Source organism: Aulostomus chinensis, chromosome 14 (assembly GCF_037954235.1).
Source record: "Aulostomus chinensis isolate RoL2024-O1b breed Wild chromosome 14, RoL_Achi_v1.0, whole genome shotgun sequence".
In the NCBI taxonomy this organism is placed as follows: Eukaryota; Metazoa; Chordata; class Actinopteri; order Syngnathiformes; family Aulostomidae; genus Aulostomus; species Aulostomus chinensis.
This window is the reverse complement of record NC_141333.1, coordinates 15,585,723-15,609,921: the sequence shown is the minus strand read 5'-3', so window position 1 is coordinate 15,609,921 and position 24,199 is coordinate 15,585,723. Positions and strand designations below refer to the sequence as shown.

Sequence of the window (24,199 nt, the reverse complement as noted above, 5' to 3'; positions counted from 1 at the left end):
TCCTCAATTTACGGTGGCAAGCTTGGCTTCTACACTCACGTCTAGCCACTTTCAGGGATGCTGAAAGCATGAATGATTTGTTCGGTGACTGACTGGGAGCTACCACTGCCACAGCCTCTTATCACCCAATATAATGAGCTTTGTTTAACGACCCAGAACACACTGCCGGTTATAACATTTGAGCTGGGGGAGTTCATTGGCAAATTTTTGTTGCTATATAGACAAACAATGATTTTGTAAACAGAGCCGGATCGTATAGTGTGTTCGTGTGTGTGTGTGTGTGTGTGTGTGTGCGCGTGTGCGTGTGTGTGTGTGTGTACGTGTCTCGGTGGCGCCAGCTCAGGCTGAGCACCTCATAAACCCCTGCTGTCCAAAGGCTGCCACCTTTGACAGAATGAAAAATCTCCCTGTGGGGGGAAATTAACTCTACTGGCTCTTTACACACACACACACACACACACACACATACACACACACACACACACACACACACACACACACTCAAATTTGCAGTAAATAACTTCTTTGTTACTCATTCATACATTCTCATTTTTACTAGATAGGGTCATGCATGTCTGACCCGCATTGTTCCAGAGAAGGTTGGTGATCCCAGAGGGAATCGATGATCCCATCATGGTCCCAATATACCCCCCCCCACACCCTCCACCCCCAACCGCTGTCATGTTAACTTCCATCTGGTTTACATTCCAGCTGTGTCCTACAGAGCAGACTCAAATGGGGACCATGTGGACTTGAGGGGACTGTACACTGTAAACTGATATTGCACCCAAAAAGTACTTTGAAGTGCTCACCGTTAGGTGTCCTGGATGAACAAAGACATTTTGTCTCCCTTGGATGACTTCTTGGTGACTTCAGAAAAGAGCAGACACAGTTTTTAGCTTGAAGCTAGTGGATCCTTCTAACAACAACAAAATGATCTAAAACCCCCATTTAGGAACTCTCAAACACATAATCCAGTATAATCCAAATCTTCTTTATACAGTCATATGCTCTAAACACCACACACACCCAACAGCGAGAAACTGAAAGCAAACACACTTTGGATGTAAAGTGTTAACGTTCCTCTGACATGTCATGCATCTTTTTGGCTGGTTTAGAGTGTTTGGATGACATGTTAATCCAGGATCTTGGATTAGAGCCGAAACGGAGCTGTCCAGTCTGCTGTGGTGCTGATTACTATTGTCCCTGTCCGTGGCTGTCACGTTCCACCTCCATTTATTTACTGTTTGGAGTCATATTTACAACTAGCTTCACTACAAACTGTACGCACTTTGACCATGAGGGGGTATTTAATACATTACTCTGAAAGTGTAAAAAAAATCTTGTCTGTTTCAACTACAGTATTTTTTTCATTCAAAACAATACATGTAGGAAAATACATATTTGGGTTTCATCTTGGTTTTTATGATTATATTATTCTTTACAAAATTGGAATGTGGAGTTGTTGGTATGTATCTGCTGCTTTCTAATACTGGTAATTACTGTTTTTTTTCCAGTATTATGGAAGATTTGTCACCATAAAACAACACACATCAGTCATTTCACATGGACTAAAGTAAGGTGATCAAGATTTGTCTGACGTGTCCAGAAACATACCACGAATTGGTATGACCTGCCAACGCTCTAGAACTGCTTCAGGATCCAGAATCTGCAATTTGATCCGGATCACCTCCTAACATTAAATGTTCTCTGTTATCTTAACTTATTTTGCACCACAGCTCAACAAAAGCCTCCGTTTGATTTTGAGTTATCCTGCTTACAAAGAGATAAGCAAACACATACCTGAATGAGTTAGTGTTTACACAGCCGAATCACTTTGTGTTATTCTGTGTACTGACTGATCCTGGTTCCCTTGTGTTCTCTCAACAGCTGCTGATGGACAAGAGAGTGGGTCTGAAGAGATACGAGCTAAACGGAAGAAAAGTCTTGTTCTACTTTGATGAGGTCAGTTCAGTCGTCACGGCTACACCAGTCATGTAGGACCGACTGTATTGATCCTTGGCTACTTGCTGTCTGGGTGTACTTGTAAGTGTTTCTTGTCACCCGGTCTCAGATCCCCAGCCAGTGTATGACGTGTGTGGCCCTCCAAGCTGTCAGGGAATACATTGTGGGCAAGACAGCACCTGTTCCGGTCAAGATCTACGACTACTATGAACCAGGTGTGAATATTTTAAGTAGTACTCTTTAAAAGAGCTGCAGAACATGAAACCTGTCCAACTGATTTATGAAGTGGTGTCTTTTAGGGTGATTTTTTTTTTTTTTGTCCAGTTATGGCATGTGTCAAAGTGTTTTGTGTGCTTCTTATGCAGCCTTCGAGGCCACCCGCTTCTACAACGTCAGCGAGAGCAGTCCACTTGCACGAGAGCTGTGTGATGGACCAACTTGTAATGAAGTGGAAAGTTCAACCAATCAGTGGATAGGTGAGATGTGTTCTCTGTCATTTCTGATTTACATGTAGCCCCCCACCCCCTTCTTGCAGCCTCTTAAGGAAAATGTCTGCAGGTTTCGTGCAGGCGAACCAGTGCAACAACGTTTTTGGCTGTCTGGAGGAGGAGCAGTTTGAGCGTTGCACTTGCTACCGGGACTGCGGTTATGACGGGGAACCAGTTTGTGGGTCGGATGGACAGCTTTACCAGAACCAGTGTCAGATGGAGGTGTTCGCCTGTCGGAACGGGACGCGCATCAAGCAAGTTCCACTATCCCAGTGTCCACAAAGTAAGAGCTCGCTCGTCACATCACCAGACGCATTTGGTTCTGGGGTTTGGGACTTCAGCCACACCACCTCCTGGTTCCAGACCTCTGAATCTCTACCCTGATCTCAGCTGATATTGAGCTGTTCCAACTGTTTCTACTGGTCGTAGCACCTCAACTGGCATGAATAGAGAGAAAAAAACCTCCCTATTAAGGACACATTTCTGGAAAAATAGCAGAATGAAAATGAAACTGATGCAGTGACTCAAAGTGTTGAAGGTCTATGTACAGAAATAACAACACAAATAACAACACTTAAAAGTGTGGGATTTAATATTTCCATATAGAAAATGTCAAATTACTTTAGACTTGCAATACAGTCATCCAATAGAGATGTATTTTAAAGATATATTTTATGTAATTTTACTATAACCTGCCAAGGTTTTGATGCTCAGACACCATTTAACACACATGTATAAGGTTATTTTTGGATTGAGGGTTGTGGTGATGACAATTGGCCATTCCATGTCAGCAAAGTTGTCACACTTCTTCACTGCCTCCATAATGTAGTGTCATTGTTTTTAATTGAGAGACCCCTAGTGGTGGAAATTACACATTATGTGCTTCCAGTCAGTAGATGTATTTATTTATGAATGTTGGAAAAAAAAGATCATTCATTCACATAAAGGGCAGGAAAACAATATCAGCTTCCCAATCAGATCAGATATGAAGGAACCATCGATCAGAAATAGTAAAATGAAAGTAGGCTGATGCTACTACTATTGGAGGGAAATCCGTGTGTGTGTGTGTGTGTGTGTGTGTGTGTGTGTGTGTGTGTGTGTGTGTGTGTGTGTGTGTTCGCTGTGGCTCACTGTGAGTATGTAATCCGTTCCTTGCATGTGCATGATCTCAGCTGTGGAAACAGCTGTTCAGGTGTGGAGCTGATTACTGGATTTTAGCTTCTTGTTCTTCTTTTTTTTTTTTAGAGCTACCTGACACACACTCACTCATGCACGCACACACATACACGCGCGCGCACACACACACACACACACACACACACACACACACACACACACGGCTTGCTCTCTGCTGTATTAGAGGGTTCTCTCCAAATGACAGAGTGCTTTTGTCCAACCCTTTGAAATCCTTGTCACATTCCTTTCCGACGCACAGCCCAACAACAAAGGCGCCTTCATGTTGTGGAGCAGATTGAGAAAAGGCATAGACAAAAACTCTGGTGGGAAAAGACCTCGCTTGCTGCCAAGTGGTTCATGTTGTAGAATATTTTGGTTTGGTGCTCCCTCTGTCCTTGTTTGTTTGTGTATGCTTGCGCGAGGGACATTCATTTCCCCATTTTGAAAAGGAAAAAGATACAATTTGTTTCCTCACATGCCCCCTCTCCCTCCCCGGCCACAGTTTGGCCCCTGCTATTTTTGGAAAGATTTTAATGCAGCCCTCTGTGAGAGTGTACATCATGATTTTGCCAAGAAGTGTTGCTCAGTGGGGTGGCTAACGCTGCTGGGCAGTATTTAGAGTATGCAACATGGAAAATCTGTTGTATTCATGACCAGTTTGAAGGTGCTGCGGCAGCCTCTCGAATGCCAATAATCTGTTTGTGTTTGTTTGTGTTTATATTTCCAGTGGAGACCACGGTGGACAACAGGCAGCCAATAGCGAACCAGGAAACTGAGCAGCCCTCCGTGCCTGTACAAACAGGTAATGTCATCTAGTTCACCTAAACCTTCCACATCACCTCTCTCTTTCGCGCCACCTTCCGTTAAGCTGGGACCGCAAAGAGTCAGCGGCATCACCTCTGCCGTGTCGACGCATTTTCCTGGAATGTAATCTTGTTCTGCAACCATAATCTGGTCAGATAAATGTAAACACTAGATTTGAGTCTGATACCTGCATGTCTAACTGACCATATGTTGGCATATGTTTTTTTTTGTAGTTTCCTGAGATAATGTAACTATAGCATGGCACACTTTCCTTATTGAATGTTGAATAATTATAGTGCCATCGAGCTCAGTGCTGATCGCCTGCCACATGTTAGCCTTTCTTGTAATACCAAGGTAAGATTTCAAGCTCTGGTTGCATAACGCTGGATTTTGCTGCACCAAAATTATTAGCTTCCTGTTGTCGAGATCTGCTCTATTTCCCCTCTGGAAACTCTGTGGCGTAGGAAGTTTTTAAAATAAGGGTAAGTATTTTACCTTGGACAGCTATACAGTCTACTGTTTCACTGTTTTCTACCATCCTACTCGTGTGTGTGTGTGTGTGTGTGTGTGTGTGTGTGTGTGTGTGTGTGTGTGTGTGTGTGTGTAAAGATGCAACACAAGGAAAAGAAGGAGAGTGAGAGACAAAAATTACAGAGGCAGAGGCAGAAAACTAGGAGGAGAAAGGGGAGAAGGCTGGTGAAAGAGTGATGACTGGAAGACCAGATGAGGGAAAGGAAAAATGACTAGACAGTGAGAAATGATAAGAGTGTAGAAAATGTTTTGGTGTGTGTGTGTGGGTGCGCGTGCGTGCGCATGCAACACATTCCCTTGCCACCACATCATGTCTTCAATCAGTGTGAGTAAGAGGAAGATAGGTTCCACGCTGCCGTGAGCGTAGATCAGATGGCATTTACAGAGAGGCAGCCAGAGAATTCCTGATAGGACGTCTAGCTGTGCGCGCACGTGTGTGTTACGTGTGTGCATTACCTTGGACAGCCATACAGTCTACTGTGTTACTGTCTTCTACCATCCTACTTGTGTGTGTGTGTGTGTGTGTGTGCGCGCGCGTGTGCGTACGTGCGTGTGCGTACGTGCGTGTGTATACGTATGGATGTGGATGTGTGTGTGCGTGTGTAGGGAGGGAGGACGTAGCTGTGTTACATTTGGCAGAGGAGAAACCACTGCACTCATTCATAAGTTGCTGAACTGTTCATGTTGTTGACGCATGCATGTTGACGTGTTCTTGGATTCCATGTGGTCACATGTTTGCCATTACACATTAAGGTCTACCTATGCAAAGGTGTATGTTTGTTTGTGTGTGTGTGTGTGTGTGTGTGTGTGTGTGTGTGTGTGTGTGTGTGTGCGTGCGTGCATGCGTAATGTGGCACAGCCTGCACTGACTTGTCTCCCAGCCTGCAGCTCCCAGTAGCTGCTCTCAGTCAAAGGTCTCCTTAGTACAAAGCTAATGCTTCACACTCACCACAGGAATGCTGTTATGCACACACAGAGACACACACAAACACACCTATATCTATATATGTACACACACATGCACGTTTGTGTATTGCACGCTCATACAGGAAAATGCGGCCACACAGATACACACACTCTCACCTCCAATATGATAGCCCAGGGGTGATTAGATTGGATAAGCGCTGTAAAAACACTGTCATTGTAAACCATTAGAATGTTGACGACATGCCCGCTAAGTGCACTGAGAGTGTAATAGGTGAATGCGGGTTGTGCCAAGGAACTGAATGTTTCCACTGGAACAGCGGAGGAAGCTGAAGTTCTGGAATTAGCTTCCCTGTGCAGACTTGTCTTATTAGTGAACTTGTACCAGAGGACGACATAGAATGGATACACACATTCTTCACTGCAGTTGAATTCATTTACATCGTCTACATCCACTTTTTCACTCACAAAAAAAGGAAAAATCAGATGTATGCAAAGTGTGTGTGTGTCTGTGTCTGTGTCTGTGTGTTTTTGGGATGACCAATTTGAGTATTAAACCTTAGGACATTTTGATTACTCCTCACTTTTTGTTAGAGGGCTATTCGGGGGTTAAGGTACTGTAATGTTTGTGTCACAGACTTTAAAGAAGCTGAATTTGTTGTTCGAATGCTTGTTTACAATGAACATCTCATAAAGCTGTGCCATCGTCTGATCTTGAAGCAGCAGCCTGTGGGAGAGTATAACATTTTAAGCAGGGAGGGACCCCTACTGTCTGTTTGGAGGTATTACTGCACAAGTGCCTGAGACGTGCAGGATTACATCACCATGTTCTTACTGTATGTCACAGTTATGTGCAACACAATGAATGAATCATTGCTCAAAGTCCAGTAATCCAGGTCCAACATTGCTTAACACGATTGTTGCTTTATCGGAATTTATTGACATTCTCACATTTGTCCCTCTGAACTCTTCTGTTGCTGTGCCATCATGTGGTTAACTGGAACCTACTGCAGCCAGTTTAGTCTCTACCTCACTTTATCTCTGACCTTCACAAAGGCCCAGATTAGCATCCGACATCAACAGAACTGCATCAGATAGCTTATTTCAGTTTGTCTTTGTATTGTACCTCTCACAATGGAACAGACCAAAACATGACATGAAAGAAACTGAAGACCCAGTGTAATTTAAAAAAAAAAAAAAAGCAAGATGTGTGTGACACTTTACGTCAGAGGTTTGGTGGTTTTTGTTCCCTCGTCCTCTCCTCTAACTACTTGAACGTGTTGTCTTAACGTTGATCTCCTCAGGTGAAGAGGAGCAGGGTTCCGTGGCTGAGGTGTCCTACTATTCTTATGAATATGACCCAGACACGGAGCCTTTCCTGGCTGATGCAGAGGGACAGGACCAATTGGACCTTCCTCAAGGTAGACAGGATGTGGAGCAGAAAGTCCTCCTGCCAGCAGATACCCAGCTACCCACACTGGACACAAGAAACACACCTGAGCGATGGTACAGCACCTCCATTGGTGTTTACTGGTTGTTTATTTCACCATGTTTTTAAGGGTATTCTCACACTTTCTGACGTCATACAATACTAACAACCCTTGATTATGGATTTATTATGAAGCATGCATTCATTTTTGTGAAACTTCAGTTAGGTTTAAAGGAACACACCAACTTGTTGGGGATTGCACCTATTCGTCATCCTCCCTAGAGCCAGCCTGAGACGATAGAGCGTTAAGAAGCTGAGACCCACAGAGACTGGCTGACTGCTAGTTAGCTGAGCACAATCAATGGTAGTGGATGGGAAGTGGTAGCATACAGCCAATACTGTCAAATCATCAAAAGAACTTTTCCTCTAAATAATCTAAACTGTACAATTTAAATTTACCAGATATTCTATTGTTAAATCAAACACTTAACCACTTCCCTGAGTGGGCGCGGTGATTTGAAGCAGCACCTTAAAAGTCCCATTAGAACTTCGCTCAACAAAACAAAACCTTTGCTGATGACTAGAAGAGCACCCGCTGTTACTGATCCTGGCTTACTTTCTAAGAGAGGTTGAGGATGATTACTTCAGAATGGATTTCTGAACCTGACTTATTCGATTACTTTTTGACAGGTATGCTAACGCTTCCCACCCACTACCATATATTGTGCTAAGCTAACCAGTGGTTAGCAGGTCTCTGTAGGTTTCAGCTCCCTGCTACAGCTCAAAGGAGAGCAGGGTATCTATCTTCTTCTCTGGCTCTGGGGAGGGCGGCAAATTTAGATATCCTCCAAAAAAGTTACTTAATTTCCTCTCTGAAGTAATACATTTAAACAGATCTAAAAGGAATAGTGTAGTGTTGTAACTTATCTGTGACCTGCTTTCTTCTCCTCCACAGAAATACTCACAGAGTGAAGCCATATCCACCTCCAAATTGTACATTAATTGTGAATATGCTAGTGAATGGAAAGAGAAGACAGACTTGGGACTTTCTCAGCCAGAAAGGAAACGATGGCGGTGTCTGGAGAGTGTGACTGTGTGTGTGTGTGTGTGTGTGTGTGTGTGTGTGTGTGTGTGTGTGTGTGTGTGTGTGTGTGTGTGATTAGGTGTTATATTGTTCTCAATAGATTCAAATCAGTGAGGTTGCTTTCATAAGTGTGTGTGTGGGTGTGTGTGTGTTCATTCTCCAGGCTTTCCCTTTTCCTCCTCCAGACTCCTAGTCACTAATAGGCACCATAGCATCTTTGTTAGTCACTGTACTGCCTCTATAATCACTAGAAAAAATAATCAAGTATTTATGTTTGTAATTACACCTGACTTTAAGCAAAATATTTTGTTATATTTTCTATCTGTGGTATTTATTTGTAGCTAGAGGTCGTATCATTTTTGTTTATTTTGTCATTGCCTGACCATACATTCTACTTTACGGTTCTGTATGTGCTGTTGGAATTTTTTTTCACGGCAAAATTTTTACCCAATTATTGAAATGTTTGATGAAATTCCTGTACTGGTGTCCTGCTGGAAAAAAAAAAAGACATGTGCCAACCATATGCTTTACAGAAACATAAGCTGAAACTCAAGTTTTGGCTTTATCAGACAGCACACTAGAGCTTCGCAGGAAGAATTAGCGGGGATGGGGGTGGGGGGGCATGTAACGAAAGTCCCTGGCGGACTTGAAACACAGACTTTACAATTACAAGATGCATCTTGTTCACAAGGACTCCCCAGCTCAAAGGTTTCCGAGCGATCTCGCCAGTTACCTTTCTCTTACCTTCCTTGAGATTTGATTGTACAGTTCATAAGCTATTTTGTTTATGTTAAATTTTAATTCGATTCTTTAAAAATTTCAAGAATGATGATGTTGATGATGTTTTTTTTTTCTGTAAATGTACCAAATTGACATGTAGCCCATATTCATATCAAATGTTGAGCTTTTTAAAACAAGCCAGAATAAAGATTTGTATACAATCCAGGGTTTGAATACTGTTATTACGAAGAAAAACTACACTTCCTTCTCTTTTTTTAATGATATTTCTTGCCTGACTATGCGTTTTTATACAGTAGAAGAACAATAATGTAATTATCAATCTGCAGATGCAGGCTGGTGCACGCATGCGTGCGCACGCGCGTGTGTGTGTGTGTGTGTGTGTACCCAAGTAAAGAAGCTGCAGTGTCCTTCATGAAAGCCGTCTTGCTCCATTTCCTATGAAAGGTTATTTTGTCTGAAGATCATTTCCTGCCAGCAGTAAACTGTATCTCTGCTCTGCTGAGGGCCGTCTGCTTTCCCTCTCTGTCTTTCGCTCGGGACACTTGGGGTGTGTATCACTTTGTACATACTGGATACTCTAAGTTTGGGTGTGCGCTGCATGTGTTTGTGTTACTGCTAACAACAGTCTGGGGTTACCAAAGCAGCAGCGACGGCGGCTACGAGTGGGTTTGGGCCTGTTAAAGTTTTTCTTTTTGTTTTGTTTTTTCTGCACGTCACTTGTCAAGCCGCTCAGTTACTGTGGCCTCTGGCAGCTCTGGCCTCAAAATGAGTCCCTCAAATCCCAACTACAAATCATCACTGGGATCACAGGACATCAAAGTAACTGCATTGGGTAATTGGTTCAACCTTTAGCTAAAGATGACAAACCAGAGGGGTTGCTGGTTTAATTTCCAGCTGTATGTTGGCAATTTATGACTAGATCAATGGGGCCGGCCAAGTAGAGGTACTCAGCCTATAAGTGTTCCAGGTGTGCTGCACTCAATCTGACCCTGCATCTCTGCTGGAGTTTCAGGAGTGTGTAAGGAGGACTCATACTGTATAACAGTATCCTGTGGTGATGCACTTCTGGGCTTCTACTCAGTTCACAGCAAAGAATGAATGCATTTATGTTGTATTTACTGTACTTTCAATAAGGTGGGAAACTTGAGGAAAAATTAAACGGAAATGTATGGAACCCCTCTTCTGGGATTAAAAAAAAAAACAATAATGAGAAGCTTTCTCGAAATAATCACTTATCTTGAAAGAAAGGACTTAGTAACTCAAAAAGGTAATGAACTTTCTCAAAACTATGGTTAGTATCACAAAATAAGAAGAAAAAAGGAGCTCCCATCTCAATACAATGAATTTCTCAAAATAAAAAGTTTCTCAAAAATAATATCTTAATATCTCTACAAAATGACTTATCTTGAATTAATCAATTATTATCCCAAAATAACAAGAACCTCTCAAAAACGATGAGTTAACATCTAATAACCCTGACTTTACTCAAGTTAACAACTGTGTATGCAAACGAATTCAGATAATGACAAAGCACCTCAAAATAATTAGTTAATAATCCTCAGTAATGAGGACCTTTCTCAAATTAACAAGGTAGCATATCAAAATGCGTAACTCTCGTAAAAATAATGAGTTAACGTAACAAAATAATGACTATTAATGTACAATTAAAAATTAATCACCTTTGAAATTATGATGGAGCGCCTCAGAATAGACATGAACTCAATTTTTTGTCCGTTGCATTTGTAGAAACGCGCTTCCAAAGAAACTAACCCCTCCCAGTAAGCTTCTGGTAGAGTCAGTGGAATTTCAGTAGAGCAAGTGCGTTCCTGCAGTGACACCGAGCCAGCAGTGCAGGGGACCTGGCTGCCACAGACTATCCCCTGCAGTCTCTGTGGCAACTGCATGCATGGCTGAGGAGTGATACTGCATCTCCACACAACCATGAGCAGAAAGAGAACGGAGGGAGGGAATGGTTTCACGGTTTGCAGGGGCAGCTAGCATTACATGAGACTGAATCGGAGTGATGACATTGTTCCCCGGTATCAGCCGAGTGCGCCTATACATCTGACCCTGTGGAGGAAGGGCTATTCACCTGTCTGAGCCACCCCAGACGGACAAACAGGCAGGTAGATAACCTCCGGTCCACACCATAGACCGCTCAGCTGCTGACACTGTGATATGTGCGAGTTCTCAGGTTTCAGGGGAATTTAGGGATTCATCCTGATTCAACTGGATTGCGGTGGACAGTCATTACATGCCTGAAGCTGGATGGTAAGGTGCAAAAACTTTTTTTTTTCACCCATGGATTTGTGATTATTTGTCATGCTTTACATGTTATTCAGCACCAAAACACAGTGAATTATCCTTTTGCCAATTCCTGTTTTCGATTTGAGTGCAGCATTTGATGCTGATCACAGCATCTTTGTTCAGAGGGAATCTCTCTGATAGCATTTCAAACTGGCTCCAGACCTACTTTGAGGTTGCTTAGGGGGTCATGCACCTTCAGAATATGTCTTATCTTTTAGTGTAGTTCAGGGAAGCTGTCTAGGCCCCCTACTATTTTCCCTTCGCACGCTTTTATCAGGTAACATCAGTCAACGCAATACGAAACGACACAGCTATGCCGATGATTCCCAACTGTACATCTCTCTAACCCACACAGCCTGTTTTGCCGCCAAAAATCAGTGGATGAGTGATAACATTTTAAAGCTGAATGAAGATAAAATACAGATTGTTTTATTTGCACGGAATCAAAGAGCGACCTGAGAACTCAGAAACTGTGCCGCGCAAAATCACAAGTACAAAAGAGTCATTTGAGCACGAGGTGACCAATACAGCTTCCTCCCATCTGAGAAACATTTTTAACATAAGATTGAAAAATTCATTCATGCTTTTTGCATAGCTTGGTGTATATTCTACTTAAGTTTATCACTTCTAGTTTGTTTTCATGTATTTCATGCATGCTGGCTTTCAGAGTTCATGTTTACCGCAAGATAACAGCATTAAAAAAGTCAATGCAATCCTTCTTGACAAAAAGCATTTAGTGCTTTATTTTACGAATGAAAACGATGAAAAATAATGCTACTTTTTTGTTTTCAGAGGGGAGAAATGGAAAAAAAGTATCCAATAATCGCAGGCAGAGAAAAAGGTAAGTTAATGAATTGTGAGAATCCTAATTATTTTTTCTCAACAGCAACCGACTGGTTATATATGGGAGTCATTTAGAAACCCTGTGTAGAGAATATTAGTGGTACAAAAACCATCCATCATTTGATATTTTATGAATTTCAAAGGGGGAACCCTGACTTGAGTCTGGGGGAGGATTTTCTATGTCTGGAGACCTGCCAGGACACGCTCTCTTCTCTGAAAAATGTTCCCACTTGCACGTCCTTTGCAAACGCTTCTGAACACTTCTATGGTGATGTCAGGTTTTTATGGAGTATTGGGGCGCCTGCTGCACTCTCCTTGCTCACTGTTCATCCATTTGCATTTGTATAACACACAGAGGGAGTCAAGCCGACAAGTCCGGGCTAACTATGAAGTGTCTAACAGAGCAAAGTGGTGACGTGGTCATTAACAGATCATTAGTTGAGTTTATCAGACGGTTTCATGAATTTTCTCCTGCAATGCTGGAAAACACTTCATTATGCAAACAACATTACTTCTGTAAAGCTTCAGATGAACTCAAGCTGCGGGTTACTGAAGCTGCCGCTCTGCTGCCCTCTCCTCTTGTGTCGTATGAGATGGTGAATGTGTGTGATGTGCTCCTCCCTTGTCTCCAGGGCCCGGTCCTGGGCGCTATGGACTTCCTCCCACCATTGGATTTATTGGCCATGACTTCACTAAACCAACTAGCCCTGCTTACTCGTTCCACGGCAGGATGAGCGACAACAGTGAGCCTCTCCCTCTTTTAATTGACTGGAATCTTTTAATAGACTTGTGTGTTAACTTAAGTGCAGAATATTGATCTCAAAGTCATAAATCTGATCTGAGTCGCTGGATATGGTTACAATAGCTGGCTGAAAATGATTTAGTCTCAAAAACACAACACCGGTTGGATGAGGGTGGAAGTAAAACCACTAGAGGGAGACAACACCCCGCAGTTGTGCTCTTTCCCACTTCTGCTCCCGGATTTAATTCGAGCCTGATCCGTTTTAATGCTGCCACAAGATGAAGCCAAACTGATAGAGGAGAAATGTTCTGAAAGGTACTATCATTACTTTCCCTGCAGTGTACTGCGTCGACTCCAGTCCAGGGCCTCAATATCATATTGATGCAAAAATGACTCGCTTTGGGAGAGATGGCACACCTGCCTTCTCCATACTGGGCAGAATGAAAGAACCAAGTAAGTTCCTGTTGTTCCCTTTTTGTTATAATAAACTATAAAAAGATTTCATACAAAAATACCAAGAAAATTTTCTATTATTTTACATTAATCTAATATGAAGGTATTTTTTGACCAAATTTCCATGACTTTCCAAATTTTATGGCTTTATTCCATTTTCAAAACCAGAACTCTGTTGAAAAGCCAGCCGACATTTGTTTTTGACGTCCTCTGGAGGTCCACTGTCAGCTGTTCCAACTGAAAATCTTTAAAAGGCATCAAGCGTTCACAAACACATGATGTTGACTTTTCAACTGTTTTCTTTCCATCAGAGGAGATCCTTCAGACACCTGGACCAGGTTCTTACAATCCAGAAAAAGCCCCTCCATACAGCCTCCAGCGTCGGCCGCCCTCCTACACAATGGGCTCTCGCACACAGTACCGCTGCGTCGATTCAGTTCCTGCACCTAACAAGTACCATCTACCTCCACTAATAGGCCCTCAAGTCCCCAACAAGCCAGCCAGCGCCAGCTACACAATAGCAAGTACTTTCAGGACAGGAGGACCAGCTGTGGATTTAGCTAAGACCCCAGGGCCTTGCAGGTACAACAGTACAGACCCAAGTGTTTTTCTGCGTCGACAACCGGCATTTTCCATGTTGGGGCGTCACAGTTTCCCCAGAGATACCACCAAAAAACCCGGTCCTGGAACTTATAATCCACAAAGAGTGACAGTCCACAAAGCTCGGGCCCCTGCCTACTCCCTGGGTATCAGACACTCTGAATTCATCACCCCACTCATAGTTACTGTTTCTGATTGAGAATCATCCGCACAAAGGGCTCACGTTTACTGACGACAATTACAGGTAGAAAAATAACTATGCGCAAAATACATATTATAAGTAGCACATTTTATTTGTCCTATCGGCAACAAAGAACCATGAATCACTGTAAACATGTATATCATTTGGAAATAATATTTACATTGAACAAACAAATATAAAGAACAGTATATGTTCAAACAAATAAAGCTCTTATCAGACAATAATGAGATCGAGAGACGATCCCATTCCCCTGCAACGACTCAGTAAATAAATCAATATCAACAAAATAACATCAAAAGACATAAAAAAAAGTATTTAAAATGTACAATTGACAGTACGTTTACATTGAAATTCTTTCTATGGTTCACAGTAAAATCGAGCTACTTACCTACCGTGTTCTCTATAAATTAAGGTGAGTTTGAAAGAACAAACGATATAATACAATAGAGCGTTGTCTACCCGACACATTAGTAAGTGGAAAAGATGAATGGTCCACAGACAATACAAATCAGCACAAACATTAGCAGGTATGTTCCAGATGGCTCCCATCTAATCCTTGGGGAGAGGTCTTCGGAAAAGCAGTATGTGAGGCTCTGGAGGGGGAAGCCAAGAAGAAAAGTCTTTGTTAGCATCATCTACAGTATAATGTTATCCATGTCCTAACTTCTATTATATTCAGTGACACCTAATGAGAGCGGATAGTTTTCAAACATGAACAGATATTTTTTTCCAAGTGTAAACGGAAGAGAAAACTGTTTGTCGGATCAGTTCCTTCAGTGGCATTTTAGGGATTGTTTCTTGGACGACGAGTAAGAGATGTGAGACAACATAAATGGGCCTCAGCCCGAGCAAAGCTAGGGTTCAATAGTCAGAGTTTGACAAACATTTTACTATCCATTTAAGTTATAGTATATTTATTAGAAACTTTGCCTTAATTTTATGCGTAGTGTTGCCTTACTGAATAACTGAAGAGACATTGGGCCTCCTTGACATCAATCCTAAATTTAGCCCAACAGAGGATCTGCTGCTGAGCCTGATGGTTATGTGTGACTGTAATTGTGCATCTCTTATAAAATGTGAATCTTTGCCAACCAAGTCCACAATAGATGTCAGGAGCACTAATCGCCAACAGGCTCTGCTTTCTGTCTGTTCAACTTAAACCCAGGCTTATAATGTCTGATTGTGGGTTAACACGTCTTGACTGAGGACTCTTACCAGAGGAGGCACTGAAGGAGGTTTATTTTTGTTTATCCAACAGACTCGTGAAAATTTGGCTTTAAAAGTTTGTGTCAGAAGAGGCAAGTGGATTTTATCCCACAGCTCTTCACAACGAATAAAAACAGGTTACATGATTATTCACCTGGTTTGTGGATCATGTAGTGAATCCAGCCCTGGCTCTGCTGCACCCCCAGACCCCTCCACTCTTCTTCTGACATCAGATGGGAGGAGGGCACCAGTTTAGATAGTTGCTTTGGAAGCACAACGTGCCTAAGGGAAGAGGTATAACACTTGCAAACATGACTTAGAGCACAGAAAGAGCGATGCTAATGCTACATGTCACGCGGGTAAAGACTGGCGTAAGCTAACGTTAACTAGCTTTAATATAAATAGCCGCTACCGCTCGTCACTGCTAACATGAGCTAATAGCTTCTACTGGGTTTGCAGCCGGTCGCACGAACAAGTTGCAGGTCTCATCAACGTTCGAGCCGTGACGTTAGCATTAGCAACAAATTCAGAAGTTGGCATGGAGGTTGGGATTGTTATGAGGTATCAAAACCTAGCAAAGGCAAGGTCGTGCCAATTGAATAACTGTCACGACGTTCATTGACGTGCGTCTTATATTAACCCAATTAATTTTATGAAATGAAGTTAATGAACGTTACGTAAGTAAGTAACAAGTTGAACCCACCTGTACTCGAACTCCTCGTCGTTGTACTTGTCAGAGTAGTAAATCTGTTTTTTAGACATGTTCCGTCGATGGTGGCAGACGCAGTTAGCGTACGGAAAGCTGAGGAGAAGCAGCTGGCGATGGAATTTGATAGCGCACAGCGAAGAGGACGATGTTTATGTGTCTAAAAAGCTCCTGTCATCTACCGCTGTTTTCGAGGGGACGACGATTCAAACCTCAACGGTTCCGCGCGTTCTCCGGATTGGTCGAGGGAGCTGCACCAGCTGCACGAGTACAGGGGGCGCTTCCAGCCTCCCGAGATCGTCTATGTCGACGCGATGGTGCCCTCAGCAGTGAACTACAAATCCAGTAGGAGGCGGTGCTGGTCGCAAAAACATTTGTTCTATGTCATTAAACCAAGTCTTGGTCGTTTTTATAAATTATTTTTTAGGTATTTGAATAAATATCTACACTATAAGACTTTACCAAAACCCCAAATATGGATAAAACGAATTGTCTCAACTCTTCATTATCTTGGGACTCGACGTGGTAGGACGTACTCAACGTAGGTAATTTGTTTCACTATTTGTCAGTAAAAAGGCGAAAAGCCACACGAAACATGCATTGCTCAAGTAGAAGGACAAACTTGTGTAAGAGAAGCAATGGTAAAAGTACTCAAGTGAAAATAAAGGCTCTTCAATGTACTCAAAGAATGAACTAAACTGCACCTGGTCTTTTTAAAAAAAAAAAAATTATTGACTTTAAAAACCACAGAAATACAAATAGACAAAAGCAATAAAATCTATTATGTAATAATATATAATGAAGTATCCATTAGCATCCTTGAGACAAAATGCTAGCTAGTCATGAAACTGTTTTTCAGTTTATTTCAGAGCTGGAAACATCTGTATCATTCCATTCTGCAATTTAGCCGAACGTATTTGTCTGTTCGTCTTCTTGTCGTTTTTGTCTGTTGTTCCTCAAAACTAACCTTACAAGCATGTTTCTAAAATGGAAGTAAAGACTTAAGAATGTAGGGCATTAAAGTACTCTAAAACACTGTTAGAAAAATAAATGGTCAAGTACTTATAAAATCTTCTCAAGTACAGTAGTGCAGTATTCATATCACATTACTTCCTGTCTCTGGATGAAATACTAGTGTGGCCCTATAATAGGAGAGCAGGGAACTCATTTTCTGTGTTGGTACCCTGACAAGCAAAAGAATATTTGTGTTAGTTACATAAAATATAATGAAATTAAATGTTATAGAATACTGATGCTCATGCACACATCATTATTTAACAACCCCTGGCTCCCTGCTTGCTAGTAAACTATACTATTACATTTACTGTCTGGAGCATTATGAGATTGGCTATAAAGATAGCATCAGAATCAATCATCCAATATGGCTCCCAAGGGAAGTCAAACTTTAAGATTACAAATTTCTCAGAACAGCGGCTCTGATTATAACCAAATGATTTGTGTAAAAACAATAACAAAAACAGAAAACACAAAGATGATTATTGTGTGTGTGTGTGTGTGTGTGTGTGTGGGGGGGGGGGGTTAAAAAAATAGCTGAAAATCACTATGTTATACCATAATGACTCAGTTCAGACATGAACTGTGCCCCAGACTGCTGGCTCACAATGTCATGGCCTGCTGGTACATTTGAATGAACCAGAGTCATTGTTAGCACTGTTTCCTATCCTGACAAGTCAGAACGTCTGTGGTGAAAAAGGCCTGTTGTTCAGGATGACTCTTGGGACTGGATAACGCACGTTGAAAATGCATCGCCTCCTGTCTTTACACATGCTTACACCATGTAAATACATCACTTTCCTCTGTAAATTATTTGTAAGTATACGAAAGACAAACTGCCTCTTTACATTTTAACTAAACAATTACGTTTTCTGAGCTTCAACCCATGTTGTTATTCTGAGTTGTGATGGTTGTTGTCAGTAATAGCTGCTAATGAGCACCTGTGTATTCACAGCCGGATTTGTTCCTCTTGTATATGCAAAATAGCAAAGTGAGCTGTTAACTCCTCACATATGGACCAGAACATGACGGTCGCTTGTTTTAAAATGTACTGTGAGATGCAGCTGAGGAATGTTTTCATATATTTGTAACATTCATCACATGTATTGATTTGGCTTTAGTAAATACTTCATTATGTATTTGAACAGTGTGTGCAGTTGTTTGTTTGTTGCGAGGCAGGAACAGACAGAATAAGAGTGCGACTGTTGCATCTGTCAACATCCATCAGTTACATCTGGTTTATCAGTAACTTCTTACACACTCTGAAGCAAGCAAACATGCGATTGGCTGTTCGGAGGAAGGTGGGACACAGCTGTGGAGGTGGTGTGTGTGTTTTTATGAATTCTGTGTGTTTTTCTGTGTTTATGGTTTGTTGTATTTTGGGTAAGTGAAATTGAATTATACCACTGCTTTTTATTTATATCATGATAATTGAGCAATCCACCGCTACTGGAAGTAACTGGATGTTTCAGCTGGGATCTTATTTTCACCCTCAAATCCAGATTTAAAGGTGAGCTTATATTTGTATCAACTAATTTATTTTTTACTGAGTGGTTCTTGGATTTTGTAGGATGGAGCGTGTGACCCTCCTCCTCTACACGACTGTCCAAACTGATTATGGGAGCTAATAAATCCTCATAAATATGCTTGATTGAATTTAATGCAACTTAGTGTGTTTTCTAAGGAACATAATGATCTTTTCCTGTGTGTGTAGGTGGCTTTATATGAAGTCACTTGGTTCCCTCTCCTTTTGCACAACACATGACCATGACTATTGACTTATTTCACAATCAATGCTGACATGATTCATTTGCATTTAAAGATTTTTGGCTTTATAGCAACAACGTAACATTTCCTTGCTCTTGAATGTCTCATTCTTAAGATGAGTTTGCGTGAGATGGGAAAATTAGCATTGTAAAATAGTGGATTAGAAGCATGAGTTTATGTTTAAACTGCTTGAGGGAGGGTGCAAGTAGGGAGCTAAAAGGATCATGTTGAGATGGCAGATTGCTCTCTGGGGAGCTGGACAGAAGAGAAATAGATGGGAGAATGCAGGCAGATGGGATGGGGTGGATGTTTTCAGACATGCAGTCCCTCATGAGTGTGGCTGCATTGTTTTCTTTGTGAAGTTTTTGTCAGTCGCCGCAGCAAATGGAATTAAACACACACACACACATTGACTAACACAAACTACACTTTAACTAATTGAAGGAGGCAAGTAGATGCATTTATTTATGATCAATTCTTGAGTTGATATTTTCCTGTAGTGTTTCAGCACACAAGGGAACAATGGGGTTTTCTGGTTTTCTAGAAATGATCAGTCTTGGATCCATTTGAGGTTTCTACATTTCCTCAGAGTGATAGATGTCAGATACACAATGGGTTGTTAGACAGGGACAAATAACACTTTTTTAATCTGCATATATTTAGCTTTCAATTCAATCAGGTTTTATTGGCAGCTCTGTAATAAAAGAGCGAATTGTGTGTGTGTGTGTGTGTGTGTGTGTGTGTGTGTGTGTGTGTGTGTGTGTGTGTGTGTTTGTTTCTAAACTTGCTGGGGATCTAAGGAAGTGCAGTGTCGAGTTTAATTAATTTTTATTAGTTTCATACACTTTGTAAAAGGCAATAAAATAGATGCTCACTAGACTGAAATGTGAAGAAGTATCGACTTCTTTTCTGTAACCTTCATATCTTTTCCTTTTTTTCATTTCCTTGTTTATAGTTTTCCAGCAGCTCTCACAAATGTGTGAGAGGTCTGAAATATTCATTTGCTGAATCTTGTGTATACAGGACAAATAGCTCTGCAGAGGCTCTGTGTGTGTGTGTGTGTGAGAGAGAGAGAGAGAGAGAGAGAGAGAGAGAGAGAGAGAGAGAGAGTCCAGGGTGGTTCAAGCAAATGTGTTTTAGCTAATGCTGTTGGAGAGTAGCTGGGTAGGGCAGGGCTAATAGACCCAATGACATCATCCAAGGAGAGAGAGAGAGAGAGAGAGAGACTGGGAGTATGTGAGTGTGCTTGCCTTAGGCGGTGAAAGGAAGCAGGACGGCAGATAGAGAGGAGAGCAGCATGCGAGCGAGACAGTGTGTGTGTACGTGAACAGAAGAGGACCAGACAGCTTTCAGTTGACATTGACAGGAATATAGGACTCCGCCTGGAAGATTCTTTCTCTAGTTTTTACCCCTTCTTCCATTGCACCTCTCCCCCTCCCCCTCCCCCTTTCCCCTTTCCCTCCTCATCCTCTGGCTGTTATCCCTCCCTCTCATCTCCTGCTTTAGGCGGCTCCTCCGGGCATGCTCCTTAAGCCAAAGTATGACCGCTTTCGCAATGAGTCTGTGACCTCCTCTGACGACCTGATGCAGAGCTTAGCCATGAGCGGCAAAGTTGTGGCCACACCGGTGGTCCCCTCCTCCGCCCCAAGCCTTCCTCTGCCCCCTCTGCCTCCCCTGCCTCCTCTGGATCCCAGTGCCAGGTCCTCCTCCACTGGGGCTACAGCCCTAGCTGACTCCCCTTGCCTGGATGGAGAACAGGATGCCACTACAACCTTCTGCATGCTCATCCCCAAGATGCCCCAGTGGAAGTTCTCCAACTCTCTGCTCAGCAGGAGCCCGTCCAACTCCAGCTCCAGCTCCAGCTCTAGCAAGGACTCGGCCAAGGCAGCAGCAGCAGCAGCTCCCTCCCAGGCCTCTCTGTCCCCTTCTTCTTCATCACACAGGCACAGTGGAGTGCCCTCAGCCAGTGGCCCAGTAGCCAGTCTAGCTGCAGTGCTTAACTCCTGTGACCCTGTGTGTGTTACCCCCTGTTCACTACAGGCCATTCGTGGGCAGAGAGCAGTGGCAAACTCTGCCAGTCCAGGGGGACACAGATTTGGAGCCTCAGAGACCATGGCGAGTCCCGGGGGTTCCAGCAGCTCCAGATCAGGAATGAGTCGCAGGACTAGATTGGAAGGCATGTGGCTGGGGGGGGAGGACTTCAACCAGAAGGGTAGCTTCATCCACAAACCTTCCCAAGGATGGCTGCACCCTGACAAGAAGATTGCTGGACCGGGGGCCTCTTATATTGTCAGGGTGAGTTGGCTCTCAATTTGGTCACTTTCTTTGAATGTAATAGAAGTTAAACATCCTGGTGTATTTTGAGAATGTTTACAATTTCCTCGTGCCCCTAACTGATAAACAATGTCATTAAAATTAATGACTCCACTTAAATGTGTCTCTGTTCGGCTGGGAACAAGAAGGAACCACAGCGCTAGGCAGATTGTTATGCAGCTCGTGTGTTGAGGGCAGGGGAATACATAATTTAATCCAGAGAGATGGCGTGGTGTGGCTGCACCAGGATAGCACACCGACTGGATGAAGACAAATCATAAAACCGTGATACCTTAATAAGGACCGTTGTTCTGCTGCGAGATGCACCATAATATAGACAGAACAATAAACACCTGTGTCTGTAGTGCATGTATCTATATCTTGTGGGAGTGGTGCTCTTTGTGTGGTTTCAGGTTTGTTTACATTCATGAGTAGAAGGAGACCACACAGTTTTATCTGTAAAACTGATTAAACCTTAGCATTTTCTAGTTGGTGTTGTCTTAATAGAATATACTTTCAAATATGAATCCTGTGTTTAAAAAAAAATTATGAAAATAAGATAAATACAGAAAGGGATACTTGGTTGCCCCCATAAAAAAAAATCATAATTTCAATTCTCCATAGAATATCTCCGTCAATGTGTATTAATGAACAATTTACAAAAGTTTGCTATCCCAAACAGACTGTGTGATGTCAGGGACAATAATCTCCCCCACGCCTCTTCACCTTTGCCCCCCTTGAGTTGCTCTTCTCTCCCCCTCTTCTAACTAATGACATGACTCTTGATTAGCCCAGACTGGGGCCTAAGCCTGCTGTCTAATGGTATTATACAGGCACCCATTCATTCCTATATTCAATTAGGTTTAATCACATCCATTTAAATCATGTGATTTGGAGAACGACGGCTGGGAGGGGTCCATCTGGGATCCCTGCATATGAGTTCTCATCATCATGCAAGGCGTTTCATAGCACATCGCAAGTACTCCTTTCATATTTGTCTGATATCTCACTTGATTTTTGAGCTTTTCGTGTAGCTTATCCTCGCCGAGTAAAAGCGTACTACAGCCATTGAAGTTGTACTGTATGTGTGGTGGTAAATCTGTGTAGAGGGGGATACTTGCTGCATGTATTAGTGTCAGAGTGACAGTAGATTTCTGCTGCGCTGGGACATTTATAATCAGCAAAGCTTCCATAGCGCCCGGCTCTTGCTTCCCTCTATTCCTGTTTCTCTCAGTAGAATACAGACACACCCATACACTCACGCAAACACTCCTCTGCTGGGAATAACACAAGTATGATTCTTCAGTATTGGTTTCCTCTTTTAATTCTTTCTCTCTGTCCTCACAGCCATGTCAGGCTCTGGTGTCTTTGTCAGCTTGGGCACTGCAGCAATCCCACAAAGCACTGCAGCTGCTTGTTAAAAGCCGTATTAAGACATTGCTGTTGCTATTGGTGCAGTTTGCAGAAAGGTCATAGCATTGAGTGGACAAGTAGCAAAGGATGAATGACAACATGACAAGTGCATATGAAATTAGAAGAAGCTATCATCTGCAATATGGGCAATTTTCCTTTCCTAAAAGATGGGAATGATCTCCCCCCTCCATATGTGTCACGTCTGATCCAGCAGTGCATCAGTGGTAAAATGAGAATATAGATAATAAACTGGACTCGGTATGCAGACCATACAGGGATCATTCCCAGTTCTTAGAAGAAGGCGGCCATTACGCAAGGAAGTTTGAAAGTGGATGCCTGTGTTATTTAATTTCTAAAGAATTCTTCTTGGAAAGCCATAGTCCCTGCAGCCAAAGGACTGCCAAAAGATGTTAGTACAGATCGAGTGATAGAAGATGGGATGCATTCTATCAGCAGACGAGTTTGTGACAGTGGAGGCATTGGCACAGAGAGAGAGAGAGAGAGAGAGAGAGAGAGAGAACTTTCCTGATGGAAGACTTCTCCCGTCCTCAAATCTGGTTATAAAGCTCATTAAGCTCTCAGCCTCGAATGTTTCTCTCTCTGTATTTGCTTGTCAGACTACTGTTTGGTCCGTCTGCTGCTGGTACAGGAACAAAATACATTTAGTCATCCAACCATCCATCCATTTTCTTCTGTTTATCCTGTTAAGGGTGGCAGGGGGCTGAGGCTGTCCCAGCAGTCTTCAGGGGAGAGGCGGGGTTCACCCTGGACAGGTCACCAGTCCATCACAGGGCCAACACATAGAGACTGACAACCATTCCCACTCACAGTCACACCTACGGTCAATTTAGAGTATCAATCAGCCTCGTCCCCTCTTGATGTCTTTGGACTGTGGGAGGAAGCTGGAGTACCAGAGAGAACCCCCACAGGAACAGGGAGAACATGCAGACTCACACAGAAAGATCCCGTGCCTGAGCCAGGACTTGAACTTGGAACCTTCTTGCTGTGAGGCGACAGCGCTGACCACTGCACCACCATGCTGCCCTACATTTAGTCATACATATGTCAAAATACAGTGGCTGGATTAGGTGTCATTTTCATAAAAATTTGAAAGTTTAGTGTTTTTTTGTCATAAATGTTAAGATTTAGAGTGAGCCTTTTCAAGCAGGTCAAACAGGAGGACGGCAGTTAACTCAGAGATATAAAAACTGAAATCAAACATGTTATTATTCTTGCTTCAGAGATATCAACATGTATCCCTAATCGTTTTTCCTCACGGTCAAAGGTCATGAATTAATGACTAATTTAACAAGGAAACAGCACATTAGCAAAAACTGTAAATGTGTCACAGTCATTCAAGTTCACTTTTATTGGTTGTTTCTTGACAAATTATAGAGATAATGGACCTCATTCATGAAATATTCTGAGACGCAAATGTATGCTCATACATAAAGACCCTTTTTTTCTTTTCCAAACCCTCAATTTAGTCTT

At 42.4% G+C, this 24,199-nt stretch overlaps 4 protein-coding genes across 8 annotated transcripts in view; 3 read left to right on the top strand and 1 right to left on the bottom strand.

The window, feature by feature from the left end:
- Positions 1-9,336, top strand: part of cpamd8 (C3 and PZP like alpha-2-macroglobulin domain containing 8) — a 47,012-nt gene extending 37,676 nt beyond the window's left edge. Inside the window, exons 38-44 of the mRNA XM_086224268.1 lie at positions 1,891-1,965; positions 2,075-2,180; positions 2,331-2,441; positions 2,524-2,736; positions 4,357-4,431; positions 7,193-7,394; positions 8,273-9,336. Coding sequence (XP_086080394.1) covers positions 1,891-1,965; positions 2,075-2,180; positions 2,331-2,441; positions 2,524-2,736; positions 4,357-4,431; positions 7,193-7,394; position 8,273 — 783 coding nt within the window. The 3' untranslated portion in view covers positions 8,274-9,336. The remainder of the gene's footprint in view (positions 1-1,890; positions 1,966-2,074; positions 2,181-2,330; positions 2,442-2,523; positions 2,737-4,356; positions 4,432-7,192; positions 7,395-8,272) is intronic.
- A 2,914-nt stretch (positions 9,337-12,250) lies between these two features.
- Positions 12,251-14,286, top strand: cimap1d (CIMAP1 family member D). Its single transcript, XM_086224274.1, has 4 exons — positions 12,251-12,290; positions 12,925-13,035; positions 13,374-13,487; positions 13,799-14,286. Exons 1-4 carry the CDS (start codon positions 12,251-12,253, stop codon positions 14,284-14,286), a joined length of 753 nt encoding a protein of 250 aa, XP_086080400.1.
- A 69-nt stretch (positions 14,287-14,355) lies between these two features.
- Positions 14,356-16,494, bottom strand: cks2 (CDC28 protein kinase regulatory subunit 2). The gene is made up of 3 exons (XM_086223346.1): positions 16,199-16,494; positions 15,650-15,777; positions 14,356-14,882 (listed from the first exon to the last, which is right to left on the bottom strand). The coding sequence occupies exons 1-3, from the start codon at positions 16,255-16,257 to the stop codon at positions 14,839-14,841; spliced, it is 231 nt and encodes a 76-aa protein (XP_086079472.1). The 5' UTR covers positions 16,258-16,494; the 3' UTR covers positions 14,356-14,838.
- shc2 (SHC (Src homology 2 domain containing) transforming protein 2) overlaps positions 15,948-24,199 on the top strand; it is a 20,911-nt gene continuing 12,659 nt past the window's right edge. Inside the window, exons 1-2 of one of the 5 annotated variants that reach the window (XM_086223338.1) lie at positions 15,948-16,056; positions 20,489-21,277. In XM_086223338.1, the coding sequence (XP_086079464.1) occupies positions 20,504-21,277 (774 nt within the window). In that variant the 5' untranslated portion in view covers positions 15,948-16,056; positions 20,489-20,503. Of the gene's footprint in view, positions 16,057-17,830; positions 18,032-18,395; positions 18,726-20,255; positions 21,278-24,199 lie in introns of those variants that run through there. The other 4 variants (XM_086223341.1, XM_086223342.1, XM_086223337.1 and 1 more) reach the window with 4 other exon arrangements.

What these genes read in the sequence shown, in the direction of transcription:
- cimap1d (XM_086224274.1), top strand. Translation starts at nt 12,251, where the DNA reads ATGGAAAAAAAGTATCCAATAATCGCAGGCAGAGAAAAAG. An exon ending in AATCGCAGGCAGAGAAAAAG is followed by an intron (nt 12,291 to 12,924) that starts GTAAGTTAATGA and finishes CCTTGTCTCCAG; the next exon opens with GGCCCGGTCCTGGGCGCTAT. An exon ending in GGGCAGAATGAAAGAACCAA is followed by an intron (nt 13,488 to 13,798) that starts GTAAGTTCCTGT and finishes TCTTTCCATCAG; the next exon opens with AGGAGATCCTTCAGACACCT.
- cks2 (XM_086223346.1), bottom strand. Translation starts at nt 16,257, where the DNA reads ATGTCTAAAAAACAGATTTACTACTCTGACAAGTACAACGACGAGGAG. An exon ending in GACGAGGAGTTCGAGTACAG is followed by an intron (nt 15,778 to 16,198) that starts GTGGGTTCAACT and finishes CTCTTCCCTTAG; the next exon opens with GCACGTTGTGCTTCCAAAGC. An exon ending in CTACATGATCCACAAACCAG is followed by an intron (nt 14,883 to 15,649) that starts GTGAATAATCAT and finishes TTCCCCCTCCAG; the next exon opens with AGCCTCACATACTGCTTTTC.